Source organism: Balaenoptera ricei, chromosome 4 (assembly GCF_028023285.1).
Source record: "Balaenoptera ricei isolate mBalRic1 chromosome 4, mBalRic1.hap2, whole genome shotgun sequence".
Classification (NCBI taxonomy): domain Eukaryota; kingdom Metazoa; phylum Chordata; class Mammalia; order Artiodactyla; family Balaenopteridae; genus Balaenoptera; species Balaenoptera ricei.
Genome location: NC_082642.1, coordinates 105,699,709 through 105,722,682, shown reverse-complemented (window position 1 = coordinate 105,722,682; position 22,974 = coordinate 105,699,709). Strand labels below are relative to the sequence as shown.

Below are 22,974 nucleotides of genomic sequence, written 5' to 3'. Positions count from 1 at the left end.
CAGTTCCCTCAATTGTTTTTAAAATCATGGCTTTTGAAGTCAAGCTGACCTGTATTAGAACTCTGTTTTCAATATCTACCTGGGAGAACTTGTCTGAGGAACGTAACTTCTCTGACTTTCAGATTCCTTATCTACAAAATGTGGAAAATACTATCTAGACCATAGAGTTCTTGTGAGAAGTATGTAGATACCTTAGCACAGTGCTGAGGATTTAGTAGGTGGGTCCTGGACAGGGTACAGCCCACGTCACTGTTCCTGGTGGCCCTGGTGCTTCCTTCTTTCGCTCCTTCCACAAATGTTTGTTAGAGGTTTACTGTGGCTTCATTTAATTTTAATGTCTGTTATTTCAGTGAACATTTCAGTGAACATTAGTTTCTCTGGCTTTTTCACCCCTCCCACCGTGACTAAACTCTCTAAGCCCTCTCCAGCTCTCATCCCATTTCCTGCCCCCGTCTCTTTATTATTTAACATGTCTGTACAATAACCTGAGTTTTAGTGATAACGGTTGTGTTCAAGTCACATACAGGTTCATTTTAGAGAGTTTTCTGTAGGCTTCCATGGAGTTGGTTCTAAATATTAGTCTGTCTCAAATTAATTTATCTGAGCAGTAAAGAGCTAAAGACTTCTCCAACACATCCCTCTTCTGTACCCTCACCGACTCCTTCATGGTGATCTTAAGCCCTACAGATGCATATGAGCCCGGTGGATTGCCCTGCTGCAGAGCCCTGCCTCTCCCTTTCTAAGGATGGTGAAAAAGACAGAGACGCCAGTGGGAGGGGGAGAAAAGGACACCTAGAGAGAGGGGAGTGGAGACATGCCAGAGTGCTCCAGTCTCCACCACAGCCCCCTGATGCTCAGGCCCCTCACTGCTGCACTGCGCCATCACCCCCACCAGCCAAAGACACTACGCCCTTACCCAGGTCTGAGCCAGGTCCAACAGACTCTGTCTGACTACTCCAGGCAGGATGAAGTCTCCAGCAGGGGAGTCACAAGTTTCAGCACTGGGTCAAGTATAGGGATGGAGTGTTATCTCATACCCTCATGTGCACCTTCCCATCCTTTTAGGGCACCCTCTTTCCCCCACACCCCACCCCACCTCCAATCCCCTAGACCTGCAATCTGCTAGGAATTATGGTACCACCCACTTCCATCACCGGGACTTGGGTTGGGTCATGGGTAGGCTCACCCCCGAGCTCATGGATCCAGAAAAAAACAAAAAAAGACTGAGACTTTACTCGATCTTTACTCCTTAGGCGGAGCACATTACCCTGAGTCTTGCACTTTATAGATGTGCAAATTTAAGATTAGCCTTGGAACAGTGTTTGTTGTTGCCAAATAAGGCCCTTTGTTCTTATCCCATCTCCCCTTTTTCTCTCTGCAGCCCATTCCCAACCACTCAAGTATTACTAATGACCCATCCTTTCTACCTCATATGAGCAAACGGCACTGTCTTTCTTTCTCACCCAGAGATTCCAAGTGGATTTGGGACTAGCTCTGCAAACTGTTTGACTCCTTTTCAGTCCTCCTGAAGACTCCTTTTCAGTCCTCCTGAAGACTCCTCACTGCTTTGTTTCTCCTGGACAGACAGACTAGAAGAGATTGCATCATATTAGCCAGCTTTTCTGCCCCTTGGTCTGTGTACACAATGCCCCTGCATCTGGCCTTATGTTAACTTTTTATTTCTACATCTTTGTGCTATTCTTTGTGGCTAAGAAACTTGCAAGATATGACTCCACCTTGTCAAACAGTCAGTGAGTAAGTTTTGCAGGTGTATTAAATAGCTTATAAAAGAAAATCTCTATCCCAGCAACAATGCAGTATCTACACATTCAATCAGATAGACAAGATAAGCCTCTCCTTGATGTTTTCTGTAGCAGGGCTAGGTAGAAGCTTTGAAATGGAGTCCTCCCTTTCCCCAAAATAAATCTTTCATTTTTATGTGATTCTTTGTCCGAATCTGTTCTTTAGTAGGATTATATTTATTTCTTTTCTGATAGGAAGGCATTCACTTTTTCTTCCTTTAAGTCCCCAAAATATTCTTTATCTAATTTTTCTTCTCTGTTTTGAGAAGGATAAAGAACTGCATGGTTCGCTCATACATCAAAGTCCTATCAGTGTATCTCCTCTTTGCTAGAAAATTATGGCACATATTTCACATTAAAAATGCATCATAAAATTTGTATTATGGAGTTTAAACCATGTGTTCTTGTTTCTTGTTGTTATGTATCGCACATGGAAGAGTGAACACTGTAAAGGGGAAAACATAAAAGAAAATGTTAGCTCACACCCTTTCAACCATGAACCTGACCACAGTGTTTTTATCTGAATCACAAGAGAGGATTATGAAAACTCACCTAGCTTTTCTCACACAGAGTCTTGCAAACATAACTGCTTTATAATAAAAGAAAAACTGAGTTTGATTTTATTAAATATAACTGAAATGTTTAAGTAGGTTTTAAATCATGCCATTTACTTTTAAATAAACCTATAAGGCCTGATGACAGAGCAAGCTCTTTTCGGGAGCCTGAGCTTGCTGACTTTTCTTCTTTGCCGTAACCTCTAAACCTTTGACTGTACACCTCTTTTGAAAGAGATCGTATTCTATCACGCTTCTTATGGTAAGTATTGTAAAACTAAAACCACGCAAGTATTGATTGTCCCACTCCAGATTATATGTTTAAATTTTAAGAGTAGTGTGATGTGGTGACTTTGAACTTTTAAGGTTCCCTTTCAGGGTGCTTCTTCAATACAGTTGGTTTTGATGTATAATATCCTTTACCCATGACTTATTTTCTCCTTCTTCACATTGTTTTAGTTCCCTTGCCTTCCACCTAAGTAGCCTTTATATAGTTGTTTCTCTTTCCTTTTTCACACAAAGCTTTTCGGTCTAAATCTTTTATGTATTTATTTATTTATTTGCTTTTCTCTGCTGCTAATACATCGAACTACATTTTCCTTTTCCTTCTATAGAACTATCCTTTTACATATTACAGCAGTGTATTTTCCAGGCACCGTCATTCATACTCTAAGCACCTCCAGTTGGAAAATCCACATTATCTTTAAGAACTATTGGTCTGTTTGGAGAAACATTTTTACTCCATACCTAGTTTTTTTTATTCTATTTAAGTACTGTCGCTATTTTTTGTTTGTTTTTATCTTTTCTTTGAATTTACTACTCAATTGGTGAAAATCTTCTTGCTAAAGGTGAGATTTGATTATTTCATTTCAAATCAAGCTTTACTTATAATTCTTTTATCTTTCAAATAGCATTTAAATTATATCAACTACTTTTCAGCTAATCCATTTAATGAAGAATCTTCGCAATTCAAATCAGCACAATTAAACGTGGCTTGCTGCAGGATATGGATTTAGAAAATATAATATTGATACCCAACTTTGTCACTTTCTAAAATGTTTTTACGTAAATTATTTCATTTATCTTCCACATCTACTCCATGATATAGGCATTATTAACACTACTTTATTGATAAACTAAGATCAGAGTTTTACAATGATTTTCATGTTCATTTGCAATGAAATGCATTGAAGAGCTGGTACCCAAATCCAGTGTCTTCTGATTCCTAACCCTGAATTTGTTCCATGATACCTCAGGCTACAGGTGGACTAAATTCTTGTGCATGCACTTTAATTCCAGACAAATTTGAATAATAATTAATGACCTGAGTATAAACATGTACTTCATATAAAAAGAAATCAATACATACTTTATATTTTCCAGTTAACAATTTTCTAATCTATGTTGACTAATTTTTATTCCGATGCGTATTGATATTTTTTACATTTCTCAAGCTTTCTGATTTTGCTGGGCTCCCATTAACTTGTGGCTACTATGCAACAGTAGACTTCTCTAGGCTTCTCCCAACATCCATGTTGCATTCACATTCACAAAACTAGTTTGAAGGTTGTTGAAAACAGCTGCATCTTTTAGATGCAGTCCATGGTAAGACATTTACTGTGGGCTAGAAGAAACATATTTCTGACAGATCCCAAAGGGGATTCATCACTTTCGGTCCCATAGCTGCTTGATGTTTGTGCTTTGCAAAAACTTCCCGCATTTGGTCCTTCACAGAATTCTTCCAAACACATTGACACATGGCATATCCATTTCGCCCTCCAATGTGGTGATTTTAATAATTTGTTTGAAACATTATTTAATAACGTTTCTCTAAGAGTTAATGACCTCTCTGGAGAATAACAATTTTGTCGCACATAAATCTAACTAAAAATAGTCTTTGTAGTTGTTTGGTGACTTGCTCAATTATAGGGAAACATTTTTGTTAGTTTCTTACCAACACACAGTGTTTTCCAAATGTTAAGACGGAAAGATCACCATTTGATTGCTATTGTCTCTGGGTCACTGTCAGAGACTTAGATAATACTGGGCTTTACTTTCATATGATAGCTTTTGCAAGATTTTGGTTTTTATTTAATGCCAGGCTTAATAATATGCAATCAAAATGTAATAAATATCATATTATATACAACTATTCAGTTCAAAGAAAATTTATTGATAAACCAGTAATACACACTTCTTCATAATTTTGATCTTAATTATTAAAACTGAACTCTGAATTTCTCTTAATTTCCTCTAACTATTGCCTCTCTAAAAATTTCTTGAAACTATTTATTTCCAATTTTGAATACACATATTTAATTTGAAGTACAAATAATTCCTTTCATTTGCCTTTGAACCACCACCTCCAAGGTTCAACAGTGGATAGTTGGAGATTTGACCCATATTTTTTCCATGATTTTACAATCTTACATCAAATCTCTGGTCAGTCTGGTTTTTGCAGACCAGCATACTGTTTCCCTTAAAAGCCATTCTACTGTTTTGATTACTTTTAGAGACTGTGTTGCCAACCTTTTCTGGATTTCTTCCCTCTAGAACCCTTATCTCTCCTTACCTCTCTATTTTTACCATGTGGGTGAAATGTAATCATGACCAGAGGAACTTCCTGAACATCATTTTTATGATGTTGTTGTCACATACCAGGAAATGATAATGGGCACTCCAAGACTAGATAAATAAGTAAATAAATAGAAGTGTCTTCTAGGGACTTTTTTTTTTTTCTTGATAAGGAAGAAAAGACTATCCAAACCAGCAAGGGCAAAGAGGGAAATCTGTCAGAAGGAAGCAGAGGTGTTTCGTGGAACCTGAAGGCAGAGCGTATAGCCAGGCCCCACAACAGACTGGAACCACAGAAAAGGCAGGGACAGGTTTCCAATGTACTCCGCTTGGCGTTTCCCTGCATGAAATGGCCACACAGCTGGGCTCTGCATTACTGCCAAGCTGCACCGTGTTTTCATTCCAGATTACCAAGAGAGAACCTGATTGGCCCAAATCAGAGAATATCTTTATCCCTAGCTCAAACAGTGGTGGTCAAGTGGCTTGATTAAAGATGTTAACTGACATTGAGGCTAAGCTCCCCTCAGCATGCTCTAGAAGGTTTAAGACATGTACGTCAAAATTTCTTTTAATTTGTCTATTTTGAATATCTTTCAGATAAAATATACACGTACTCCGATGACTACTTTCCCAGGTATGTAGAAAATGAGTCATAGATTATGATTCCCAAGGAATAAGGAGAAGTACCTAATGTTATATTGCTTATAGGTTTGGCTCAGGAATGTTTCACTTGGGTTAAAATAAAATGAAAAGTGAGTTTTAATTACTTTTACTTCCACCTGAAGAATAATAGTTATAATATTATTATCTGCCCTAGTTACTTACTCATCCTGAGTCAGTGAGAGAGCTGGATGAAGGACAAAATGAAACTCTAACCTGGTGTCTACAGAATCCTCATTAATTTTGGAAGAAGATATCCTAGATTAGGATTCAGTTCAGGTTGTAAAAATGTAGTCTAATTAAATATAGAGTTGTGTGGCCCTTAAGAATTTAAGGTAGAAAGAAATCTGGCAATATTAATACAATTTAAGATATGTATGCACACATACTTATACAAGGATGATTTGTGCTGTGCCATTTTTAAGGGTATTGCCAATAAATAACTCTAAAATAATATGCAGTTATAGATATAACATAACTTAATTGCTTATACTTATTAAACATGTTGCAGATAAATTTGTGTAGTATAAAACTTTTTTTAAAGAAGGTTTATAATATAAAGCATAGTAAAGAAGTTTCATTTTCTTGGACAATATATTCTGACCCAAATGTGTCATTAGATTGCAAATTTCTCTTTTGGGATTAAAAAAATCTAAATATAGAAAATTTCCTAGAGGATTCTTCAAGACATTTTTGAAATGGTAAACTGAAAGGCTGAAAAGGTCTTTCAAAATACAGAGCTTTTTCACTGTACAGGGTAAGACTGCAAGCTTTTTATTGGCCTCTAAAATGTCCTTTTTTAAAAAAAAAATTCTTCTCCATGTGGAAATGTCTCTGGAAGATTCAGATCTGGGCTACAGGCAGACCCACACAAAAAAGACAATCTATATTTTATGACTGTTTTTAACATTGGATTCTATAACATGAGATAATTTAAGTCATTAGTTCATTTCAAGAGTGATTTGCTGATTTGGTTACAACAAAAAATATGACAAAAAGAATCCTACATAACCATGTAGAAGTTAATCTGACAATTGATTTGATACTTGTCATTTGAAAGGCAGTTAAGATGCAGGGTGATAGAAAGTCTTGTGATATTATCGTTCTACCAAAGACTGGGTTGGTGGTTTTTGGGTTAGGATGGGAAGCGTCAGAAAGAGAAATTGGTAAAACACCCATCTCAAAGCAAGCAGGCTCTTAGCTGCAGGGAAAATTCAGAAAGGAGGCTTGTTCTTTTATAACATCTGTTCCTTCAATAAATATTCATTCAACAAATAAGCATTTGTTTAGACAACAGAGATACAAAGATGAAAAGATGTGATCCTTCCCTCAAGGATTTAATAATCTGTTATCTATTGTAATAAATCTCCATTTAGGCAAAATTTGAATATACAATGCAGATTGTATCTATTAAAAAGAGGCTGGCATATTAATTCACAAGTTTATGTATGTACTTCACAGCTTGGCTATTTCTCTGATTATGTAGTTTGGGAGCCAAAGTCACCTTTATAGGAGAGCATGGAGGCTTCAGAAAAAAACAAATGAACTATCTCCAGCTATTAAGAAATAAACATTAAAACAGCAAGTGGAAATAAGGGCTAGCTTTCTTAGGTAGGGCTAGAATTGTGGATGCTTCCTCAGTCCTTAGATGGTTCGAGGCTGGGTAGAAGGGAGGCAAGCTTCCCTCACACTGGGTTCCCTGCTGCACTGTCCCCCTGCTCCTACTCAGCATTGGTTTAGGTGGGAAGCTATGCTGGAGGGGAAAGAAATTTGCTTCTCTGGTCTTATCTTCCTGCTTCCCCAAATCCCTGCCTTCCGGCATCAGTAAGTCAGGAACATGGTCACTTTAAGGACAGCAAAGCGTCTCTATCTTATAGAAAGTTAAATATACACTTCCTGGTATTTACCCCTGGGCCACTTTATTTGTCCTTTAAACGTAATTCTACACAATTCTTGTCTTTTGATCTGTGTTACGAGGATAATGCAGTGAGAATATCATCGGTTTGAGATACAAACAGTTCTGGATGTTAATCACTCTTGCGATTACCAGCTTTGTAATCTTGGGAAAATGAGCATTGCTGAAGTGGAATTTTACCATCTGAAAAGTATGGATTATAATATAATACTGTACTTACAAGGGTAGCTGACGGATTAAAAAAACAAAACAAAAAAAGGCTGAATGTTTTATTAGGTGAAAATGAAGGTCTAAGAAAATTCCCACCCATTTGAATTATATTTACCCCTTAATTTAGGAAAGCAGTTCAGATTTACACTAAGCTTATTATAGCTCTTCGGTGTTCAGAGTCTCTCTCAAGGACTTAGGACAAATCCCCAGCGACTTTTGCATGGTCTTCTCCTGGGTGGCACTGAAAGGTGCTTTTATCACAAAACATATCTCATCGCAGCTATTCTTCTACCTTAAGATGATTTCTTGGATTTCTAGTTTGGCAGGCTGAGAACCACCCCCCTTCACTTCCCCTCTTTGCTAAATATACTGACCTGGTGCCCTGGAACAGACTTTTAGTCTCAGCTGTCCTCTCCACCTGTTCCCAGGGTTGAGTATCCTGATGACAATAGAACTCTTGGGTAGCCTTCCCTGGTGCCTCAGACTTCCAGGTAGATATGCAGATGAGGCCCTCACTGTGACCACTGCCACACTTGGAACCAAAGTATCTCCATGTTTTCCAGCCTTCTGTTTGTTTTAATGTACAAGTAACCATAATCCAAGCTCCAATCCTGTGCGAATGCAAGAAGTCCAGTCCCTAACCTAAGTATTTTTGGGAATCCCCCAGAATGTGCTTATAGGTTCCAAAAACCTTATTCTTGGTTGCCTCTTGGGTACCCCTAGCTCTGTTTCACTGCTCTAGTTTTCTTTCCCCATCTTGTTTAGAATTCTTCATGCTGGCAGATCTTTCCAGTCTCCTTTCCCCCAAACTTTGACAAAAGACTCTTCTTTTCAAGGGCTCCAAAACACTGGCAATATAAGCTCCTGTGTTTAACTGACTTTACAAAAAAGTAGACATCATTAGAAGGACATTTGAACACTGATCAAGAGAATAAAATTTTAATGTTAGATATCATTGCCTGAGAGTCCATTAACTTCCCCCCTCATAGGAAATACTACTGGTTCTTAGCTAACCCTAGCCATACTAACCCTAGTTATACAAAAATTGCTGGGGTTTACACTTTTCTCTTGGACCAAGGGTCTATCTTTGATATCCACTCACCCCAAATTCAAGAAACCTACACCCATGGCACAGTCCCTGCCAGAGAAAGTAAAAATTTAGTGAGCATATACTCAGGAACACCTTGTTGCAGCAACTTTCCCTTTTTTCTCCTCCTTCATTATTGCTTTTTCTTTCCTTTTTGTCTCATTCCCATCAGTATATAAACAGACAGTACTGTCTGACATCTTTTTTAAAAAAAAGAAAAGAAAAGTTCCCTTGATATTAGATTGCCTATAGTTACCTCTCCATTGCTCTGCACCCTTTATAGCAAAACTTGGAAGTGCCATCTACATTCTGTCCATATTTGCTGACTTCTCTTCCTCTTCTCTTCTTTCTTGAACCTATTCTATTCGATCTTCTGTCCTCAATAATCCACTGACTCAGCTTTTGTCAAGATCACCAATGAAATCTACATGGCAAATCTTAGTCTCATTATACGTGGTCCATCTGTAGCATTTGACACATTGACACTCTACTTCTTGAGACACTTGCTTCTCCAGACTCTGGGCCACCCCCTTTTTGGTTTTTCTCCTCAATTAGTAGCAGCTTCTTCTCCTTTGCTGGTTCCTGAACCTTCGACAACAGAGTGCCCAGGGCTCGGTCTAGTGAACCTCTTCTCTATCTACACTCATTCCATTAGTAATTTCATCCTCTCTCATGGCTTTCAGTAACATTTATACACTGGTGAAGCCCAAACATATATCTGCCTATTCAAAGAAATGTCTACTAAGCAAATCAGGTTAACACTTAGCAAAAACAACTTCTGATAGAACCTAAGCTTACTCTTTTTTATCAATCTTACAATTTCCCAGCCCCTTAAAATAGTTTTATTTAGTTTTACAGAAATCTTTCATTTTTATTTGGATATTGGAACCCTACATTTATGTCATTGAATTTGGGAGCTGAAAAGAACAATAGGGATTAAATAATTTAATATCCTTGTTTATAAATAAGGAAATTGAAATTCAGAGATTTTATGTCCAAAATCACCCACACAGAAGTAATGATTTTTTAAAAATTGAATTTACTTATTTAATCTACTTAGATAATAAAGTATTTGAGGCATTTTCTTTAAAGGACTTCACAATAAAATAATAATAAAATATAAATACAAACTTTAAAAATAGAGACTAGAGAAAATTTATGTGAAAGTAGAAAATTTGAACCCTAGTAAAAGATGCAATTAATATTATTTTAAATCTTGGAATGTCAGTAAATGTGCTGATTAGTTAGAAGATCATTTCAGACATGTTGAGAACAATGGAGAATCTGATCTGGCCCAAAACTCAGAGGTGCACTAGCCTCTGGGCATATTTATTAATTTATTTTAAATAGTAATCAATCTTCAACATAAAACACTGCCAAACATTTGTGCTTGAAGTTTATTAGATATTTGCATTAGGCTGGAGCTATTTGGCACTGCCAAGTAAAGACATACTTTTTAATTTGTTGGTTAGGCAACTGCTTCTTTATAATAGCTTATTTGCGATGATTAATCATTTGAGACCTGCCTGTAGACACAGGGCACTGCATCATAAATCACGTCTTATTTTCATTCATAGAGAATGAAATGATGTTCATTTTTTGGACATGATTTATCATTTGCAGGATGTATCTGCTATCTGTGTGGGCTAGGAAAAAATAGATGGATTGTCATTAAAAATTCTTCACCTTTTGCTATTATATTCTCTGTATAGCAAGAGAAAAACCATGAGCAGGGACTATTCCATATCCCAATATTAAGCTGTAGTGAATTACCAATGGAAAGAAAGGTTATGGATGAGTTTCTTTGTTATCAGATAAGTGAAATACATGCCAGCATCTGGATTTTCAAATCATTTCATACAGGTATCATTTGATCTGTTTTTTTTTTTTTTTTTTTTTTTTAACGATACCTACTTACTATTTACATATACTGTCTTCTTTCAGAAGCATGGGAGTAGTATAGGTGTTCTGCCTTGAGATAAGAGTTCTTTTTCCTTTTGATGCAATTCCCTCCAGCTCTCAGTGATATGTAATCTCAATGTTAAAACATTTGCTGCTGTTTTATGAAATGCCACTCTTACTGCCTGAAATGTTCTTCTGTCCCCAACCTGCTATTGTGAAAGCTGGTCACCAGGGCCATTGTCACTGTCTGGTGACAATGGTAGGTTGTCTACTGTAATCCTAATAGGATTATTCAGATGAGGCTATAAGGAAAGTTAATCAAACATCAAGAGCAAATAGTATTCAGAGCTTTAGGACCAGACTTGCATTACAATCCTAGCACTGACAGTTACTGTCTATGTGTCTTTTGACAATTTACCTCTCTAGCTTGCAAATTCCTTATGTGCACAATGGGGATTTTTTAAAAATGCTTCTCATAGGGTTGTTCTGAGGGTTGAATGAGCACTGGCATAAAGAAAAGCTTTCACAACTGTTATTTATTGCTGATATTACACATAAGGTTAGGGAAAATACTTTAATCTACCTGAATCTCAGACTTATCTGTAAAGTGGAAAATAATAATATTTCTGCAGAATTTCCCTTGGTTTTTGATGTAATGCATGTAAAACAGCACAGTATTTGGATGTAATAGGTGATCAATCATTTTATTGCATCTGCCAAGCTGAGTCTACGATATTTCTCTGGTCTCTTATTTTTTAATCATCACTGTCAATATTTAGTTAGTAAACAGAGTGCTAGAGGTATGTTCAGAGTGCTATTCTTAACAAATAAACAGGAAGTACAATGTATAGATTAGAGCACAGATAATCTAGGTTCTAATCCCAGCTCTGCCATTTACTAGTCTTGTGACCTTCAGCAAATTATATAACCAAGCTGTGCCTCAGATTCCTTATCCATAAAGTGGGAATGCTGTAGTGCCTATCTGGTCGAATTGTCGTGAGAATTAAATGAATGAATATATATAATGCACTTCAAGTAGTATCTGACACACAACAAGTGCTAAATAAGTATTTGCTATTATTGTTCCCCAAAAGAGGGTCCAAAACACATCTTTTCAAATTCATACACACATACGCATACACACTTGCATTTACTCACTTACTTGCCTATCTACCTTGGGTGGTCAAGGCTGAATAAGAGCACGCAATAATTTACCCAATATTGAATTTAGCTGAGAAATTAGTTTTGAACTATGTGTAAAGTAGATTCTAACAAGGCAAATTATTTCCTTATTATAGGGAAAATGAGTATGATCTTGAAGACACACCAATTTATGGTAACTTAGATAATGTGGTCCCAGGTAAGTTTTATTTTTCCAGAAATTAAATTTATTTATAAATCAATTACCCCACTTAATTCCACAAAGAATTTGAGGTAGCTTATTTTTTTGTCACAGTCACATTTAAATGTTCCAATGGTAACCATAAATTCAGTATTTTTAGCATATCATTTAGCATATATTTCCAAAGCTGCATATCATAAATCATATTGCAACATTCAGTGTAAATCAACATCCTGTTTTTCTATATTCTCTTTATTTTACTCTAGTAGTATTGAGAATACCGGAAGACTCTATTACCATGAATTTTGACACACACAGAATTCTATGAAATAAAGCTATTTCTAGAACAGTAAATGACCCAGGAAAACAGTGCTTTATGCTCTGTATATAAAAGCAAATCTACAGTGAATAATTTGGAACAAAGAACACGTTCTCTGGTTTCCCTTGTTTTAACTGGTTCTTTTAAAGTAGAGAACCTAGGTTTACACTGATGACAAGCAGGGAAAGAGAAGCGCCAAACAATTACTGAGTGGGTTATACATTTTTTTGTTCTTTTGTAACAAGTACTCTTCAATTCCCAGCATCCCTTATAACTTGAAATATCCCAGCCACCCCAAAAATAAAATGCCCCTAAATGCCTCAAAACAAACAGCTGTGATCTAATTCCAGCGCTCTGATGAGAGAAGCTGTTGAGAGTAACACTAGGATTTAACGCTATCCTTGCCCTGTAAGAAGTTCACTTAATTCATGATAGGAGACTTGGGGGTTAATTCCTGTTGATCTCTGAGTCTTGAACACAGAGGTTTCCAGTAATGGGCTAAACTTATCTGAATCTCTATATATCAAAACAGTATGGAATCTCCTAAAGTTACACACAGGAGTCAAGAATTTATTTAATTTTTGTCTTTCCCCCCACTGTAAAGTGTTCTCTAAACTCTGCACTCTGAGGAATCGGAAACTATTTTTCAGGAATAGACTATTAAAAATAATTTTCCCTTCCCATTTCCCCTTGCAGAATTTTGGTACCCACCTGTAATATCTGAGGACTTAATTTCTTATGTATTCTGGTGGCTCAAAGCCCACCATGTCTGCAGTCACCATGTCTAATGTGCACAGGTGTCACTCCTACAGGTTCTGATTTAGTAGTTCCATGATAGAGCTCAGGAACCTGCTATTTAACAAGGCTTCCAGGTGATTCTAATGCATGTTTTCCATGATCCATGCTTTGAGAAACATCACCCTATGGGCCAGTTCTCTGCATTGCTTTTCAGAAAGGGTTGAATGATTTTGAAGTACCTTGTATTATAGTAAACATATATTTTTATCTATGGGGTCAAACTGGTGCAATCCACATCTCTGCCAGGTTACTCACCATCCTACAAGTCATTAACTCTCCTTCTTCTCCCTTTTAAATAGGAGTATCTGGGGAAAGAAAGGTACGGATGATTCCGTAAGCATCCCCACAGGATGAAATAAGTGCAGGTCTGCTGGCTGGTGGACATGGTACAAAAACCCCCAAGTACTTAGTACCAGCAGTATACACCCCAGACCCTCAAAACAGTCTGGCTGAACTGTCCTGTCACTGATTTATGGGACGACAAACATAATCTAAACCCTCTTTTTTCAAAAATGGTATGTAAGGTTAAGAAGGCCTCTTAGTAAAACGTCTTACTTATGGAAAAAATTACCAAATCGTAATCATCAATATATGTGCTCTGTGCTTTATGCCATCTGCACCATTTGTAATCATGCTTAAAGGGAACACAGACAATCCTTTAACTCGTGGGATCTCAATAACATCTAAATGGTAGTTTAAGTTGAGATTGTCATGTCCTACAATGGTATAAAGAAATTAATATGATCTCGTTCTTATCCCAAGTGACCTTCTTTTGTCTAATTGTTAATGCTGTAGGGCAACAGACTTCTCCACAGTCTGATCTGCAGAGCAGTTTGTGCTTCCTTCCCTCTTTGTATCTTCACAAAAAAAGCCTAGTCAAATGATCCCTGAAGGTTTCACATTTATAGCTAAATGTTGTTTGGGTCGTGTATTTTTATTCATGCCAGCATTTTTTAGTTTTCCGTTGTAAATCTCTTTTCCACTCCCAAGAACCAGTGGATGAAAACTGCTATGAACAAATGAAAGCCCGGCCAGAGAGATCTGTGAACAAACTGCAAGGAGACGCCCCACCTTCACAGGTCAGTCTTGTTTTCCGTATCAAGGGCCAAGTTCAACCTAGGTCATAGCACAGCTGCATGTTTCAAGAGCATAAAAACAGCACATTCTGATAAACATCAGAAGCAGCCTGTTAGAAATTTTGCATTCTGAATCGATGTCAAACTCTGGAGCCTGAGCTCTAATGAAAAGCTCAAAGGCAGATAAATAGTACTCAGAGCTACACTTAAAGAGTCAAAATTACGTACAACTACAAAGGCAGTAGATTTCAAGGGAAAAGTGGATTCTCTTCCTAAAGAATTAGTTAAGCTTTTTCTTTCAGAGCGAAAAAAATGACATGTATCATAGAAATAAATATAAAAGTTGACACATGCAGAATTCTCAGAAGACCTAGATGTCAGGAATTTATGGCGGATGGGGAGAAAGAGACCTTTAGTGAAAAGATAAATTAACTAATTATAAAAGACCATACTTCTGTTTTATTTTAAAAAAAAATGAGTGTAAATTTAATACAAGTCCTATGGCTATGGTCTTATGACAAGAGATTTACACGTGGCTTGTGTGGAGATAGGCAAGACTAAAGCCTAAATAGAAACAGAAAAACCCAAGAAGAAATGAGTAGTTTATCTTTTTACTACCACAATCAGTTCAACATCCTCAGACATAGCACTGCCATTCACGATTCTTAGCATACGTGAGGCTGAAATGTTATAAATTTCAGTTATAATGGTTCTTTCTTATTCCCGATCTCGTCCCTTTTATTATGTGCTCTTGTGCTATTCCCTAGAAACAGTCATAGGGCCAGCATTTCCTATGCAGTTGTTACATGTCAGGCTTGTATTATGTGCTTTATAGGCATATCTTTCTAGATTCCTATAAGGGAGACAGCACGATTATTCCCATCTGACAGAGGCTTGCAAAAGATGAAAAACTTAACCTAGAGACTCAGAAACTGAGTGGGGAGACAGAATCCAAACTTAGTCCTGCCTAATAGAAAATACTCTCCTCCCAAAGATGGGTCAGAACTTGGAAACTTCTCATTAAGATAGAATTTCTCTTTTTCTTTATATGAATCCCCTAAAAAATCAAATTCTTGAAATTTTTATTAAGAAACCAAGATGTGGTGAGGTTTAAGCAAAATGTAAAGTCGTCCTCTCATGGGCAAATCTGTCATGTGATGTTCAATTAATTTTAAATGTATTTTTTAGATAAAAGATATGAAAAACTGCACGTTATAATATGATCTGCAAAATTCATGGTAATATTCATGATAATAAAGAGAAAACCTCTAAAGAAGGTTAAAATATAACTACACCAACTGAAATGCAGAGATTCACAGCACCTTAGTTACAAAAGAACTGAGAATTCTGAGTAGAAGTTGCTGTTTAAAACATATAAATTAAACAGGCCAGCTTTATTTGTGCTGCATCTGGTTTTTACTCAAGTGGAAATTGTGCAAAGCCTTAAAATATCTTCAAAAGTCTGCTATTTTATAAATTATATATTTAAAGACACTTCTAAGGAGATTAGTCTTCATTCTATTTCACCCTTCTCACAAATTTAATTTCACAAATTGGAAGTAATCTCTTTGGTTTTTTAAATTAATTCTTATTGGAGTATAGTTGATTTACAATGTTGGGTTAGTTTCAGATGTTCAGCAAAGTAAATCAGTTATACATATACATATATCCACTCTTTTTCAGATTCTATTCCCAGATAGGTCATTACAGAGTATTGCGTAGAGTTCCCTGTGCTGTACAGTAGGTTCTTATTAGTTATCTATTTTACATATAGTAGCATGTATATGTCAATCCCAGTCTCCCAATTTATCCCACCCAGAAGTCATCTCTTCATATTTGCTCAATTCCATTTTATTAGAATGATCATTATAATCAAAAACACTACCCAGTTAGCTACTATGATACATAGTTACTTGGGTCAATTACAAAAGCATAAAGAATCTATAACATAATGCAATAAAGCCTGATGGATAAAGTGTTTGTTGGAAAAGGGAATAAGTTTCTTGCCCTTTGAAAATGATGTGTACAGTTCAGAAGTTGTAATTTCAGTATCTAAGTCTACTATTGACTAGGAAGAGATGATCAGGAAACCTAACGATAAAATGAGTTCATGAGAGTTCCCATGTCTTAAAAAAAATTTGAAGGATGCAAGTGTGAACTTGTTTCTCTTCTCTTATCCTCATGTTAAAACCTCTCACCTATCCCTTCTTTCCCTCCTATGTCAGAAGCAGCCTCTCCTCTTTCCAAAGCCAATACTCCTACTTGTGCTCTTGAGTATTTCTCCTATTTCCTTCAAGATCTTGCACATTCAATTATTTGTCTCCATTTCTTTCTTTAAATGAATTACTATTGACCTACCAATATATACAAATCTCTGCAATATTTAAAAACAAATAAAACAACAAAGCTCTACTTCAACCTGTTTTTCTCTCTAATTCCTAAACTGGTTCTTACTTTCCTCCATGGTTTCCGTTTCTTTTCATAGATAAAAATTCTTTTTTCCCTGTCTATATTTTCCACCCATCTATTCAAGTAAAACAACACTCTGGAAGTCACAAATGACTATTACACGTACACATTGTGGTCCTTTCTCAGGACTCTCGTTCTTTGAACTCTGCAGGACTTGATAAAGTGGACCAGTTGTTGACCAGACATACATTATTTGCTTTCAGTTATAAGCGCAAAAACCCAATTCAAACCAGTTTAGCATAAAAGGGAAATCACTGGCTCATGTAACTGGGAGATGAAAGGGTGTCTTTTGTTTTTGAAATGATTGAATATGAGGGCTCTCTCCATTTCTTCTCCCTGCTTCTCTGTTACTGACTTCATTCTCTTCTATTACCAACAGACTGTTCCACTGAGGCTGGGAAAGCCACTGGAGACTCAGATTTTCTTCCTCCCAAATCCAGAAAAAGATATCTTTTCTATTTCTGCATCTGTACCTCAGTCCCAAAGATGCCATGCAATTGGCTCTACTGAAGTCACATGCCCACCCTTGGGCCAACTTCTGTTGGCAGGAGGATGGGTAGTGTAATTTTTTCCAGCCTGGGTCGCATACTTAATCCTGTGCTGAGCTTGGAGTACAGCATTGTGATTGATAGGCTCTCCAGGACCAGATAGAAGAGGGAAATTTCCTAAAGGAAAGTGGAGAATTTATCAAAGAAAGAACAGAACAAAGTGCTGGACAGTCAAAAAAGATATCCACCCCTTTGTATTACTGAGTGCCTTTTGGCTATTTTTCTAACTTCACTGACATCTACTCTATCTATCTAGTCAAAGGCAAAGCAGGTCTGAAAAGCATGAGGTGTATTCAGGAATCAGTGAAATGTCCAGTTTGCTTGAAATAGAGAGTTTATGTAGGGGAGTACTGGGAATCAAAATAGAAAGTGTGGAAGCATAAGCATAGAAAACCTTGAATGCCATGCTATAAAATTCAGATTCTAGGCTAAAATTTTTGAGACAGAATGGTAAAATATTGAAGTTATGTCTTAGAAAGATAACTTGAAGACAGTATATGGGCTAACTGGCAGAGTGTAGAGACTCAGGCAAGGATACAAGTTACCCATCTTCTATACAATTTTCCAGAAATGATCATTTTACAAATAAAAAGTCAGACAAACATACAAGAGAGGTTGTAAATAGAGCCATCCCCCTGCCTGGTGGAGAAGATTTAAGACATTTAACTTTTAGCATGAAAACAAGTGCCTACAGGGAGAAGCTTATCCACACATAGGGGTTTTGTTAATCCAAATGTTGCTTTTTTACCCTAGACTCCACAAGTTGATATACCTTTGGCTTACTCTGAATGGTAAATCCTTCACACAGAATATTTTGGTTTATTCAATAGCTGTCCTAAAGTTTTAGCCTACAACTCTGATAATTTAGCCTTACAGCTCTGATAACCTTGAAAAACCAGGTCTGAACTGCACAGGGCTGCTTAAATGCTGATTGCTTTCACCAGATGCATACTACAGCGCTACACGGTGAGGGGTTAGTTGAATTTGTGGACGCGGAACTGCGGAAATGGAGGGCTGACTGCAAAATTATATGTGAATTTTTACCTGTTCAAGGGGTTGGCATCCCTAACCCCCAGGTTGTTCAAGGGTCAACTGTTCAACTGTATATTATCTCTATTTGCTAATAATGTTGTAAGATAGGTACTCTCATTTTATAGCAAGAGGCTCAAAATAGTTAAAAACAAACAAACAAAAACTGCCCAAGGTCCCATTACCAGTATATTACAGAGCTGGAATTCAATCCTAAACTTTCAAACACCAAATTCAAGGTCTTGTCTTCAGGCCTATTGCTTTCCCCAAGTTTCTCTAGTCTCCTGCCTTTCTTATTCTAGTACTGACGCAGCTCTAGGCCAGAGAGGACTACCAGGCTTTCTTGTGCAAATGAATATCTCCAAGACCAACCTAAATGAACTCAAACAGGATCTGGGGACAGGTAGGCAAGAAGGAAGTAAAAAAACAGGAAAAAAAGGAGAAAATGGGAAAATGGGAAATGCAATTCTTGCCAAATGCCAGTCATCTAAATGGACACTGTTAACCTTATACTATTTTCTTATAATGTAGCAAACACATATAGTTCTTTTTTTTTAACACGATTTTAATTTTTATTTATTTATTTATTTATTTATTGCCACTTTGGGTCTTTGTTGCTGTACGTGGGCTTTCCCCAGTTGCGGCGAGCGGGGGTTACTCTTTGTTGCAGTGCATGGGCTTCTCATTGCTGTGGCTTCTCTTGTTGCGGAGCACGGGCTCTAGGCATGCGGGCTTCAGTAGTTGTGGCACATGGGCTCAGTAGCTGTGGCACACGGGCTTAGTTGCTCTGCGGCATGTGGGATCTTTCTGGACCGGGGATCGAACCCGTGTCCCCTGCATTGGCAGGAGGATTCTTAACCACTGCGCCACCAGGGAAGTCCCTAACATTATACTTCTGAGTCTCAAAAATGTAGAAAAATTTGGGAGTTTTGCGGGTACCATCAAATGACCAAGTATTAAACATATGTAAAGCAGATTTTTGATTGGTTAAATTCCCTCCTGTCATGCTTTGTTCCCAGTTTAACAAATCAGTATTGTTACTTGATAGGCGAAACATAGGGCAAGCACTCCCTGAGGTGAAGGCAGGGGGAGAGGCAGGTAAAAATCCATCTAAAAGGTTCATGTATATGTTGAGTATAAAAAAGAAATACAACTATACACACACAAAAAGTTCACTTAAGCATTTTCCACTCCAAAGTCTTATCATCCTAATTGACAAATTTGGCAAATAAGGTAGCTGAAGCCCAGAAAACAAGCTGTGTGTTTTTTATAGGCCTTAGAAATACCCAGAGGTCATCTAAGTTAAAGAATGGCTAACAATGAAGAATTAACATACCTTTCTTTCTAGGAAACTGAAGCAAAGATGTTCTATGCCTCACTAGATCACAGCTGTGAGGGGAAGCGCAGAAAGCCCAAGAAACAGAAAACTTATTCGTCAGACAAGGATGAGGATGGGCAGGTACATGCAACGGATATCAACCTTTCTAAGACCACTTTGATGGACAGTTTCCCACCAGAAAGCCAGGCAATAGAGGAAAACATTCATGATGATCCCATCAGGCTGTTTGGATTGATCCGTGCACGGAAAGAAACTGTAAACTAGCTGGGCTATTATCTAGCTCAGTGATCCAGCTCTTACTGGAAGTGGTTGTTAAAGAAATGAAGACCCCATATGACACAGCATGATATGTCAGGGTGATTAGCTGATCGTCTGTTGGTGGGATGGTGGCTCACCTTTTATACAGAGCTTATGTTATACACAGCAAATGGAATACCATACAAATTAGTTATTTAAATTAGTTATTTGAATTCACTTAAAAAATACTGATGTAGTCAAATGTAAATGAAATCAAGTTTGCAAATTGATCCTGATAACAAAATCATAACTTCAAAACAATTATTAATACTCAGCGAAATAAACCAAAAAAAAAAAAAAAAAAAGGTTTTAAGCATAAATATGTTCTGGATCATGTTGTAAGAGAAATAAAAGTCAATGTTTTTTTTTTTAAACAATTCTCGTTTCTCATCAATGTGAAACACCCCATAATTGGAAGAAATTTCTGACTGAAAGGCATGGGAGACATTAAAACTTATTTCTAAGAGAAGAGAGATAATCTTCTTAAGAAATATTTTTCACAAATGGAAATATCTTTATTAGTTCTAAAAATTATTATAAAATTAATGCATATTCCTTGTAACAATAAACAGTATCAAAAAGAATTTAGATATTCCACTAGCCAGAGATAATTACTGTGATCAACTTTCTATATATTCTCCTAGATGTTTTTCTGGGCATGACCATATATATACCCACATATATGACCATTAGTTGTTTTTTTAACCAAAAAAGAAAAAAGGGGAATGATTATTTTATACATATTATTTAAACTTTTTTCACTTGACAATAATGTACTGTAGATTTATTTCCACTGTTATTTTTAACTGTAACTAGCTACAGTTATAATTTTAATGCCTGCATAGCATTTCATTGATGATTATACCAAAACTTATTTAAATAATTTTGAAGTACATTTAGCTCATTTCCAATCTCTGTGTTTTTGCTTTTACAAATAACATCGTAATGAGAATGCATCTCAGCACATATTTGGTACTTGTCTGACTTCTCCTTGAGGCTAAATGTCTAGGAAAAGAATTGCTGCTTTAAAAGGTATGCATTCTGTAAGTCTCTACAGAATATATTTCTGAAAGGCCAAGAGTTCGGTCAAAGTGTGTGTCCTATTTAAACTCTGATAAGTGCTCTTAAATTGCCCTCCAAAAAAATAATTAAAAAAAAAACTTTCTATCTCTCTCCATTTGGAGTAGGCATTTAATTCGGTCTCAAATCATCACTGACCAAGAAAATTGTACGTGACAGCTATCAGTCCTACTCTCTGACCAGAGCTTAGTCACTCTTTCTTCAGTTGTTTGTGGAACTCCTGAGGCAGTTTATGTACTAAGTTATACAATGATGAGGGAAACTGAGACTCTGCACCCACTGAACTACAGCCTAGGAGAAAAGATGAGTATCAGGTTAACAAAGAAAAGTGTAGCTACTAGTAAGAAACATACTATTAAGAAAACAGAAGAAAGAGATAATGGAGAGAGGGGATCTCTGAAGAAGAAATTTTAATTCTGAGAACTGAACAATGAGAAGAAGCCACCCAAGTAAAGAGAGGAAGAGCACATTTTGTGCAAGAATTCTATCCATATTTGGAAGTGCCTACTTCTGTCAATAATTATTTTCCATTATGAATCTGTAGAAAATTAAATGCTGATGACAAAGTAAACTATTTTAAGTTGTCCACAGTGCCATAGGAAACACAAAAAATACTAATATTTAAGGGCAGAAGAAAAGGAATCAGGTTTCTGATTCCAGAGAATAGCCAAGAAAAACCCACAAGAAATAAAGTTAATAATTAATAATTACATACTGACTTTAAGTTTTTATGTTTAATTCAAAATAATATCTTTGCTATCATATATGTTTATGTTGTTGCATTTCTATATATACCATGGTTCAGTAAAAATAAAGTTAGATTGTATTTTTGGCAGTTGTTTTTTCCTGTAATTATTCCACATCATTCACTTACGTTATTTATCTGGCACCTGGAAATATTTGAATTTTTTGCCTCTGGTTTATATCATTTGAATTCCAAAATATTTTAAAGTTTTATGTACCAGATATATCTGATGCCCATTAGTCAGGGAGGTTTTTAGCTACAAACTTAAATTCTTTAATAGATATACGGCTCTTCAAGTTACCTATTTCTTGTTGAGTGAACTTTGTAAATTTGTGTCTTTTGAGGGATTTGTCCCTCTCATCTAAGTTGTTAAATTTATTGGCATAAAGTTGTTCAAAATATTCTCATATTATTCTTTTAATATCTGTAGAATTTGTAGTGACTTCACTTCTCTTTGATACTGATAATTTTCTTCTTTTTTCCTCATCTAGAGATTTATCAATTTTATGGATTTCCTGAAGAACAAGTTATTGTTCACATAATTTTTCTATTGTTTTTACATTTTCTGTTTTATTGATTTACCCTCTGATCTATATTATATCCTTTCTTATGACTCTTTTGTGTTTCATTTGTTCTTTTTTTTAGCATTTTAAGGTGGAAACTGAGGTCATTAATGTAAAACTTTTCTTGTCTAAAATAGGGATTTAGTCTCATAAATTTCCCTTTTTAAAAATATTGTTTTGCTTTAGCTGCATCCCACAAATTTTGATATGTGCTTTCATATTCATTCATTTCAAACACTTTCAATTTCCCTTTTGATTTCTTCTTTGACCCATAGGTTATTTATAAATGTATTGTATAGTTTCCAAATATTTGAGGATTTTCCAGATCTCTTTCTGTTGTTGACTTCTAATTTAATTCTACTGTGGTCATAGAACATATGACTTGAAACTTTTTATATTTATTGAGCCTTTCTTTATTGTCAGAATATAGTCTATCTTGATGGATGATGGTGTACACTTGAAAAAAAAGATGTATATTCTATTGTTGTTTGTAAAGTGTTCTATAAATGTCAATTAGGCCAATTTGGTTGATAGAGCTTTTCAAGTCTTCTATACCCTCACTGATTTTGCCTACTTGTCCTATCAATTATTGAGAGGGGAATGTTGAAATCTCTGACTATAATTGTACATTTGGCTATTTCTCCATACCATCTGTCAGTTGTTGC

At 36.2% G+C, this 22,974-nt stretch overlaps 1 protein-coding gene across 1 annotated transcript in view; it reads left to right on the top strand.

Annotated features, from left to right (window-relative positions):
- Positions 1-19,947, top strand: part of LOC132365451 (T-cell receptor-associated transmembrane adapter 1) — a 33,933-nt gene extending 13,986 nt beyond the window's left edge. The window contains exons 3-6 of the mRNA XM_059922179.1: positions 5,528-5,564; positions 12,003-12,064; positions 14,154-14,242; positions 19,634-19,947. Coding sequence (XP_059778162.1) covers positions 5,528-5,564; positions 12,003-12,064; positions 14,154-14,242; positions 19,634-19,888 — 443 coding nt within the window. The 3' untranslated portion in view covers positions 19,889-19,947. The remainder of the gene's footprint in view (positions 1-5,527; positions 5,565-12,002; positions 12,065-14,153; positions 14,243-19,633) is intronic.
- Positions 19,948-22,974: the final 3,027 nt, after the last annotated feature.